This window comes from Corapipo altera, unplaced genomic scaffold (genome assembly GCF_003945725.1).
Source record: "Corapipo altera isolate COAL_440 unplaced genomic scaffold, ASM394572v1 22, whole genome shotgun sequence".
Classification (NCBI taxonomy): Eukaryota; Metazoa; Chordata; class Aves; order Passeriformes; family Pipridae; genus Corapipo; species Corapipo altera.
Window position 1 is genome coordinate 1,070,009 of NW_020884886.1, and position 10,310 is coordinate 1,080,318.

Here is a 10,310-nt window from a genome sequence, read left to right on the forward strand (position 1 = left end):
GGTGGAGTACAACCTCAAACGGACACCCCGGCGGATCAAGGCCATCATCCTCACGGTCTGGCTCATTTCAGCCATCATCTCCTTCCCGCCATTGATCTCCGTGTACCGGGACCCTGAAGGAGATGTCTTTCCCCAGTGCAAGCTCAATGACGAGACATGGTACATCCTTTCTTCTTGCATAGGCTCTTTCTTTGCCCCCTGCCTCATCATGGTGTTGGTCTATATCCGCATCTACCGCGTGGCCAAGCTAAGGACCAGGACCCTCTCTGAGAAGCGTACGATGCCAGAGGGGTCCTCCCAGACTGAGAATGGCTTGAGCCGCACTGCTGGTGGCTGCACGTCCATGAGGATGCAGCTGGGAGAGAATGGACATTATTCAGTTCACCACTGGCGCAAAGCCTCTGAGCTGGAGGACATTGAGCTGGAGGAGAGCAGCACCTCAGAAAGCAGGCGGAGGCGGAGCCGGGAGGAGCATCCCCGCAAGAGCAGCAAGAGCCAGTCCTTCTCCTACTCATACTCCTCCAAGCACTCCAGTAGCCGCCTGTCCCGCGCCAGCAATCGCTCCATGCAGTTCTTCTCATATCGCCGTCGCCGGAAGCGTAGCAGCATCTGCCGTAAGAAAGTTGCCCAGGCCCGGGAGAAACGCTTCACTTTTGTGCTGGCTGTTGTCATGGGGGTCTTTGTAGTTTGCTGGTTCCCTTTCTTCTTCAGCTACAGCCTCTATGGTATTTGCCGGGAGGCATGCGAGGTCCCTGAAACTCTCTTCAAGTTCTTCTTCTGGATTGGGTATTGCAATAGCTCCCTCAACCCAGTCATCTACACCATCTTCAATCAGGACTTTCGCAGGTCCTTTAAACACATTCTTTTTAAGAAGAAGAAGAAGAACTTCCGGCACTGAGCTGGAGGGATGGATTTGCCTCGAGAAGGAATAGAGTTAAAAGAGAAGGAGAAGGCTCTATGCTGGAGAAGAAGGGAGGGAAGAGAACATGGGGTTTGGGCTTAGAGAGAGGGAAGAGGGCTGGCCCCCTTGGTGGAGCAGGGTGATGCTGTGGGTTACAGGGATGGTGTTGGGGAGGCTGAGGGCATTCACTGTGGTACAGAAGGGCGACATGGTGCTGGAGGAGCAGTGCTGGAGTTTGGATGGGTAAATGGGGAGGGGAGTGATTGTCTTTGAGCCCTGATGGAGGGTGTGGGGAGCCTGCAGAAGAAAATAGGCTAAGACACTGAGTCTGGGAGGCAGTGAGCTTTTATGGGCTCTGGAGTTTTGTGGAAAAACAAAACCAGACTTCAAGAGGAAAGGGTTAAGTGGCAGTGATGGTGGAGATTTCAGTATTTATAAATAGAGCAGTTGGGGCCTATGGTGGATTTGTCCCAGTAAGAAATTGGCTTTTACTGCTTGTGTGGGGAAGGAAAGTGCAAAGTACCAGGCACTGACAGTGTTTTGAGTTATGAAAGGATTTAAATGTTTGCCAAAAAACCCTAAAGAACAATCCAAACTCTTTTCTAAATAAACCTTTGTACTGTTAAAACCTTCTGAATCATGATTTTGCACAAGGCATGAAGTCAAACAGAAAGCATGGGGTTTTCTTTTCCTTTGGAGAAGTCTTGCCTATAGAGCTGGATGGGAAACATTTTTCCTCTCTTCCCATAGTTTTTGATTATTCAGTGGGACAAACCTAGGAGTCTTGCATTTTTTCATGAAATATGAAAAAGAGCACATACACCACATGACCTCATTTGCCCCTGATGGATTGCCAGGCAGTAAATTCCTGCTCCATCCCTCTCAGATCAGTGTCCTAGGGACCTTGTTGTCCTGGAGCAGATAGTGAAAAAAAAGTGATTTTGGTGACTTTGGATAACATTTTCTGAGATAAAAGAAAAAAAACCAAGTTTTCACTTGCATGTGCCCTGGGGAACTTCCCCCCTGTCCTCTCCCTCTTTTTCAGTGCCCCTCAAAAGGCTAATCTCAGGGCTGGATTTGTGCTGCTCTCAGACAGGCAGTTGAAGGCAGTCTGCTATGCAGATTTTCAGAGGAAGAGCAATCACCACACCACTAAGGTCTTTAAATCCTTCATATTTACAGTCTTAGGACAACTAAATCCTTTATATTTATTTTTTAATAAGAAGCATACATTGCAGATTGTCAGTGTCGTATGTGAACAAATCTCAAAAGAAGGTGCAGCTGTTCCAAACCTTTAGTATTAGTGTTGCTTGCTTTCTCTTCTCTTGTTTGCATTTCTAGTTTATGATTTCAGAGGATTTTGTTGGGAGGAGGGAGGAAGAGGGGAGTATAGTTTGAATAGTTATTAAAGCAAACCATATTTCCCATGGGTTTATATAATGTCATAAAGTGCAATGAAGAGAATGAGAGGCAGGGACTGGTGTCTGTACATTCATCACTGGATGCATATCAAGTGTAAGACTCAGCTGAGCATTTACATCCCTTCTCCAGCTGTGCTGCTGCAAGGTGTGTATTCTGTTTACGGGGTAAATACTGCTCCATTCTATGTGTATCACTCCTTCCATTGGCAGCAGGATTTGGCATCTGCCTCAAATGAACCTTTCCATAGCAAACAACTCTTTGAAAGAATGAAATCTAATCACACACAACAGGCTTCTGAAAACAGCTAAATTGAATCTATACCTGAGAATCATTAGATATCCCTTTCCTTACTCCCTCTGTTCTCTCTGTCTGTAGCCTCTCTTCTCTTGAAATCTCTGTGTCATAAGGAGAAATGATAGAGCAGTCACTTTGTTTCATCAGTTTTTCATAATAAGCATTTGGTTCGCTTAACCCTGGAAAAGGAGATTGTCAGTGGCTGAAGTTCTGGTGTTCATTCAGCAGACTCATGTTCAAGTGAGAGTTCTGCTGAAGTAGGTATTAGATGATTGCACCAAATGCATTAGAAGTTTGCTTGATTTCACTAAAGAAACAGCTGAGACATTTTCAAAGTCCTAAGTGCATAACTGCCTGGATACTTTCTTGAAATAATGCTCAGAGTGTGAAAAGATTTGAGCATAGTTTAAATAACAAATGGTTTGGTACAAATATGTACCTGAGGCAGAGAAGTGAGAGGAAAAAATAACAACAGAGAGGAGGAAATTACAAGCCATTTTCTCTTTTGCAAAATGGAGAATTCTTTTTAAAGTTACATCAAGAAGAGCTGAAACAAGCTCCTATTATTTGTAGGTAACGATGTAGCTAAAAAGTTCAGGTTTGTTTAATCTGAAGAAACTATATAATCACCAAAGCAACCTATGGTACCTGGCTACTACCTCTGAGCTCCTGGATGGCTTCATTAGAGATGCCCGTTTCTGCCAAGATGAAGGTCTGCTTTTGTCACTTACTGCTGGTTTAGAGGGTTTTCCCAGTCTGCAGACTCAGAGTGGTTTCACTGTTGCACTGCTTTTGAAATGAGATTGTGGCCTGTAAACAGAGTACTTCTTTTTTTTTTTTCCCTTGTAGAATTTAGGGAATCTGGAGGTGAAATTTAATTGACAGTCAGATTTTAATTGACATAAAGTATAAATGGAATGACTGATGTGCCTTAAAAGTAAGTTCTCTGCGATAAAAATATTCTGTGGTCATTATAAACATAAAGGAAATGATACTTCTGTTTTTGTTTTGCACTTCCAAAAGTTTAAAAGGGGTTGATGCAAATAATGAATATCTATGTGCAGCAGCATATTTAAAAACAGGGCATTTTCTGTGGGTTTAATCTATTTCTCAACACAATTTCAATCTTTCTAATCTGATTCAGTGCTTCAAAAGGATCTTATTTCTTCTGAGCTAGATAAAAAGTAATATTCATCAATAAAGATGTGCAGTTTACACCCCTTTTAAGTGCATTTCCCCCTAAATTAGTGAATACAGAGGATTTCTATAAAAATTGTTTTTAATATAACGACTGAATATGCTTCAAGTAAAATGGGGCTGATTTATTTTTTTTAATTACAGTGTTCTCTTATTACTTGTAATAGCTGAAGACTGGAATTTGTTTGTAACATATTGTGTGGTGTTAACTTTTCATAAAAAGTTGTCAGCTCTGCTACACTGTGGTTGTGCTTCAACTGTAAGTTGACTAATAGCATATATGGGAAAAAATAGTCTATGCAGCTTTTGCTCAAAAAAAAAAGGGAGAAGATACTTTATGTTTTAAATGCGTCAAGTTGTTTCTTTGATCACGTCTGATGAGCTGGCTGAAACACTCTCTACTGTTGTGGAAGAATGAACTGTTGCTGTGAAGCCATATCGATTTTAACAAGTACCTCATCCTTAACTCTTCATTTGCTCATTTCACCATGAAGAAAATTTTCTGTCAGTCTTAAGTGAGAAGTTAATGTTTCATTTTCAAAAACAATTTTCTGAACAGTGCCATTGTTGGTTGGGTATTGAAATATCGAACAGTGTCACTTAGCTGGGATGGGAACTCAGTGCTGCTGTCCTTCAGCTGCCTCTGTGGGAGTTTTGCGTGTGTGAGAAACGCAGAATTAGCCTCTTCAAGGCTTGAGGCAGATAGAAGGGGCCTCATATATAGGAGATTTGACAGGATCACAGTTTTAAATCAGCGTCTGAATTAAGAAGCAGGCCCTTGTTGTTCTGTGTGATCTCTGTTCATAAGAATTATGTTGCTGCAAGAGGACTTGAGATTTCTGAGAAGCCGATCTGAAGTAAAAGACTAAATGCAGCTTTGCCGAGATTGGCCTGTATTATCCTTTGTGAGTAATCCCAGGAAACTTCAGTTTACTTGTGAGTGAAGAAACTACTCAGTGTGGGCAAGGACTTTAGGAGCTTCCGTAGACACTGCCTCTTTTTTAGTAACTGTGCCTGAGGAATTTAAGCAAACATTTGTGCGTAAATGTAGGAGAACAGAAGGAATACAATCCTCTCCACTTAACTTTTTCTGTTGTTCAAACCCATAGAAGATGTGGATTAAGGTTTTTCTGACTATATAACCAGAGGAACAAACTCTATTGTATATTTTTAGTATAAGCTGTGTGAAGAGCATTACCTGCTTGCATCTGTCTTTCAGAGAAGAAAACTGTTGGTCTGTGGAAGTTGGCATTGGTTAGAACAGCAGCTGACAAGTGTAAGGATTTTGTAGGAAATGTGAGTAACAACATGCATTTCAGAAGAATGTTCTGACCTTAAACTATGACTACTCTCAAGAAGGAGAGAACACCTACAAGCTGTGCAAGAGGAAGGCCAGATGCTATCTGTGAGTTTGTTTTCGTGGTTGCTTATTGTGACCTGGTTGGTGAGCAGAAAGCAAATATATGCTTCAGGCAATAAGCTCTAATTTGGAGGGGGAACAGTGCATGAGGAAGTGGCAACCCACAACACTGGGGGAATTAGTATTTACATACCTTCTTTGCACTGCAGTCAAGTACAGGAAAGGAATTTGTCTTTTTTTTGTTGCACAATAGCAAATGATTTGCCTTTCAGATGTGTGGGTCAGCTAGACCATACAAAAGATGACACAGGAGAGGGCAGATAAAGGATTGCTCACTTCAGTGTTCAACGCCAAGCTTAAATTTGTCCTTTGTCCTTGAAATTAAGCCAAAAATACAGTTTGGCACTTGGACCCAAAGGCTATGTAGCATCAATAATGCTACACTGAATATAGTCTAGTTTTAGCAAAAAGCATCAGTTCATATTATACACCCTGCATATCTCTGTTTCAGGGCAGAAATAGGAGAGCCTGACACTTAAAGCATGTGAAAAAGGAGTAATCAGGAGTTTGAAGAGTCACAGGTATATTGTGAAATTTCCCTAGATCCTATTCTGATAACTGGGCTGGCTTTAATTTTGTGGGTCCCAAACACTTTGAACTCCTAAGAAAGTCTTAGAGAGGTAAAAACCATGGAAACAGTAGAAATACTGCTTTTTAAGGAAGCAATAAGTGGCAAATTTCTCAGAGAGTCTTGTTCAGATGTTTGTACCGGATGCCCTGTCCTCCAGTGGGTGAATAATTGTTACTGTGAGGTGTCTTCAACACACAGTGACTACCATGCTTGATCTGAATTAAGGTAATACCTACAGTTGGTACACTGACTTTGTTTGAAGAGGCAGCGCTTAGAATATGACAGAAGACATTTTAAGTAGTTTTTCTCTCGCTGGCACATATCCTTCACTACACTATTCCAGACATTTTTTAATTCAACTGCACAATGGTTTATAAGGTAAAGAAAGATTGTCAGTATCTTACAGAAAAAAAAGACAGAGAGGCATGGAAAATAGTAGGTATGGAAACCTGGTGTCTTAGTCCTGACCTAACATCTTACTGCAATACCAGTCTTTCTTCCACCACCACATTTTTCTCTTTTGGAAAACAGAAATCAATGCAAAATTGCAGAAGCTTGTTTTTAACAGACTACACTGATGATACTGTTTACACTAGAAAAAAAGAGAGCTTTTCTCTTAATAAATAGCATTCTACTGTAAAGCAATTTTCTTTACTACACTTGTCTGAAAAATCTAATGAAAAGTAGACCAACATTTAATTCAATTTGTTTATATGTACCTCTCTTAACAAAAATGGTTTATTATAGGTCCTGAATGTAAACGGCACAAATCAAATGTAGCTGCCTGCTACATCAAAATCAATTAGTTGTGTTTCAGCATTTTTCTGAACAGCAGTCATTCATTTTGCATGATGCTCTTTCCTGATAGCTGTCTGCTGACAGAGAAAGCTGTTCACCCTGTTGACAACAAGAATAAGATGAGGATTCATATTTGCCTCCATCCTGTTAAGTCTCCTCTAATACATTAGAAAGCAGGCTGCTAGAAGTAGGTCTTTTGGTGGTAAGTGACATGAATCAGAGAATTAATAACCTGACCGGTTCCAAGATGTACAGCACACTTAATCGAGGGGCTAACCCTAGACTGTGGGGACATGCTTCTCATGTTTTAGTTCTCTGTGCCTTTGACCCAACATTGCAAATTATTTGCTCTGTAGCGGAACACTCAGCACAGCATCCCTTTCAACCTAGTCTGCTCGAGTAAGAAATTAATACTGAGGTCTCCCACTTCCTCACTGAGTGCTTTCACCAATAGACTATTTATAAAGGTGATGCAGCTAAAATGCCTTTCCTTTTGGCACATAAATGTTTTATTTGATCTAGCTTTTTATCTCTCAGTAGACTAACACTCTCATTCCACAAGGACATTCTCTATCTGGAAAGCAAACACATGTCAAATACTTGGAGGAATATTAGAAATCCTGAAAAACCCCAGCCACTCCAGGTAAATTCTAAAAGAAAGCAGCACAGCTGAACTAAGGAAACTAAGGCTTAATCTTGTCTCTGGTGGGGATGCCCTATCTGAGACCACCTATTCTGATGTGTCTCTCATCAGATTCGGTTGCTAACAGTGTGTGGAGCTTTTCTGTTGGGGCCCTTGCAGCTCTACTGAGAGGAACAATTTCAAGTGTCCAGCAAAGATTAGAGAACGAAAATACGTGCGTATTGAATCACTTTCCACTGGAGCAGACACACTCACCTTGTCTTTCTGCTCCCTTTTTGCACTCTTTAAACCAGTCCTTGGTTTCAGTCTGACTACCATACACAACCATGCTTGCTGTGCTTTACATCGTGTGCCTCAGTGTCTGATCTACAAAGGGCAAATGACACTCTCCTCCTCTCAGCTCTGCTGGGAGGGTTCTCCAGAAGACTACCTGTGAGGTGCTTCCATGCTGTGCTGTGTGTAAGTACCTGTAGTGGCATAACAGGAGTTACTACAAATTCTCGACTGACTCCAAGCCACACAGTTTTATCACCAATAAATGTTTGTGTGCAGAGTTTCAAAGTGTCTATAAAGGTGCATTCCCTAAGGTTGACACTGATTTGTTTACATCGACAGCAATTTCTGTAGGTAATTAAAGGGAGACTTTTAGTCAATCCATCAGACACTACTTTGGATTTGTCACATGGCACATCAGAGAAACAGGATGTGTTGTTTTAACAACACAATTTGCAATAAAAGTGATTAAATATTCCTGATGGCATGTTTTTCTGTAAACAAAAAAAAAAAGCCAGTTTGATGAAAAATGATCCTTCTTTAAAGAATGTGTCTGGTTTACCCCATATATAATGGAAACCAGGAGACCTTTAATCAGCTTTTGTGGGCCTGACTGCCTACTGGCTTGGCTGGCTGGCTCCTGGGCAGACTGCTGGATGAGGTGCCAGGAAGCCGAGACTTCCAGGCTCCTGGATCTTGGGTAGCTCAGGCCCCTGGGTTTATGGGCACTCAACTCTGAGCTCCATTATCTAAATGCTTCATAACCTTTGTTGTACTTAGTCTGTCAGTGCCTTTATGCATTAAGGAGGGATTGTCATGCCCTTTTTTCTGATGAGAAACCAAAAGATTAAGGCATTTAGGTAGGTAAATCTTAACAAGCTTCTGCTTTACATGGATCCTTCCAATTGCAAACCCACCTATTGATTCTCAGATGCCTTCTAAGCTCCAGTGTATAAAGTTCTGCCTGTGCTTGAGAGTTCTGTTTCTGTGAATGTCACAGTTCTGCAGAACTTGCACGTGAATCCTCTCAGGATACGCAAACTGAATGTTTCTCTCCTTTGCTTGTCTCCATCTGGTAGGTAGCTCATGCAGTTTGAATTTTGCAGAATAAGGAAGAAGGAAGGCACTGCCTCCAGTTTCTAGGGAAGCACTAACATTGCTACTGTTTTTTTAAGGGCTGTGTTTGTGGTTTTAGTCACCAGTGCTGGATTCACACTACCATTTCTAGATGCCTGTTTTTCCTGTGTGCTGAACAAGTACCCTCAGGGAATAACTCTGACCTATGATTTATACCCTGAAGGGGTGGACTTTTTCTGTACTTGTGGCAAAGTACAGAAATCACAAATACTACTTAAAAAAAAAAATCTACCCAAGATCCTCCAAAACTAGTCACTGAAATAACCAACCTTATTTATGGGTCAAGGCCCAAATTCAGGAAAAATTAAAAAAAAAAATTATAAGCCCAGAGATCTTTATTATTTCCCATTCCTTTTAGTGCAAGTCTCTCAGGATACAGTTTGGATCGCTGGATCATCATTTTCTCAGACTTGAAGGTGACCTCCCTTGAGATTACTGAACCTATGCCTTCCTAATCCAGAAATTACCTGGAAACTCAATGAAAAGTAAAGGTTGAAGGGTCAAGAAATAACATATATGATTCCAACATTAGGCATGATGGAAACCCTAACTGGCAATACTGTTGGGAACAAGCATTTGGGGCTACTCTGTATATTTTTCAGGTAAAGTTATGACTATAGAGGGAATTTGAGTGCCAGGTGAATGTTTTGTACAGAGGTGGGTTGCTGACAGTGTTTACCTCCTTCAGAAGTGTCAGTCAATGTCTATCAAACTCATACTTTTCATAATAAGGAATAGGATTATCCCCAATTATAGTCTTAAAGGGAAAAAAAGGATTTAAAAGTAATTTTAAAAAGTAGTCATGCATAGTAAATATCAAAGGAAAAGGAACCTGTCTGTTGAAGAGTTCAGCAGCAGTTCATTCTTACCTAATTCTGCCATCTCCAGCTTGACATAACTGATAGACACATAGGTTGAGGCTTCCCTCAGGTTACAATGTTTTCAAAAAGTGCCAGAACATTTTGTGTATTAAATAGATTTCTGTTGTGGTAAAAGTTACTACTAATTAATCACAGAAATTGCTTCCCCCAGCCCCCCTTCTTTCAGAGAAGAAACAAACAGAAAAGACATTTAACAGGACTACAAGAATAGCTGTTCCTTTTCTATTTTGGTAATGAAAAAAAAAAAAAAAAGAAAAACCAAACAAACCAAAAATCAAACAACAAAACCAAAAACCTTAAATGTTGGGAATAAACATATTGAAGAGTCATTAGGACTTTTGGATTCAAATTAACCATTTTGTTCTCTGATTAATCAAGCACAACTTGATTAACTCAATGCATTTACTTATCCCTGAGGTTTTTTTGTGTTATGTAATAAAATACCTTGGTTGCCCAGAAAGGCTGTACTGTCTGTTTTTAGAGGTTTTTCAGACACAACTGGATAATGCCCTGAGTAACCTGGTTTGGCCTTACAACTGACCCTACTTTTGAGCAGGAGACTGGGCTAGAGGCATGTGGAGGTCCCTTCCAACCTGAATTAGACTATCACTCTAAGACCTGTTTCCTCCTAATAATAAATAAAAGTCCTAGTGTCTGGATAGCATCAAAGTAATATTCTATGGAAAAATGCACATATATTGCTATACATGGGCAAACCCTTAGCCCTTTTAAATCTCTAGAACTTTTATGTCATCTGTGTACCAATTCTGTCT

At 40.7% G+C, this 10,310-nt stretch overlaps 1 protein-coding gene across 1 annotated transcript; it reads left to right on the forward strand.

Annotated features, from left to right (window-relative positions):
- Window position 1: 1 nt before the first annotated feature.
- Window positions 2–9,773, forward strand: ADRA2C (adrenoceptor alpha 2C; the record flags this gene model as incomplete). Its single annotated transcript, XM_027642596.1, has 1 exon — window positions 2–9,773. A coding segment is annotated over one exon (897 nt), but the record flags the coding sequence as incomplete, so codon positions are not given.
- Window positions 9,774–10,310: the final 537 nt, after the last annotated feature.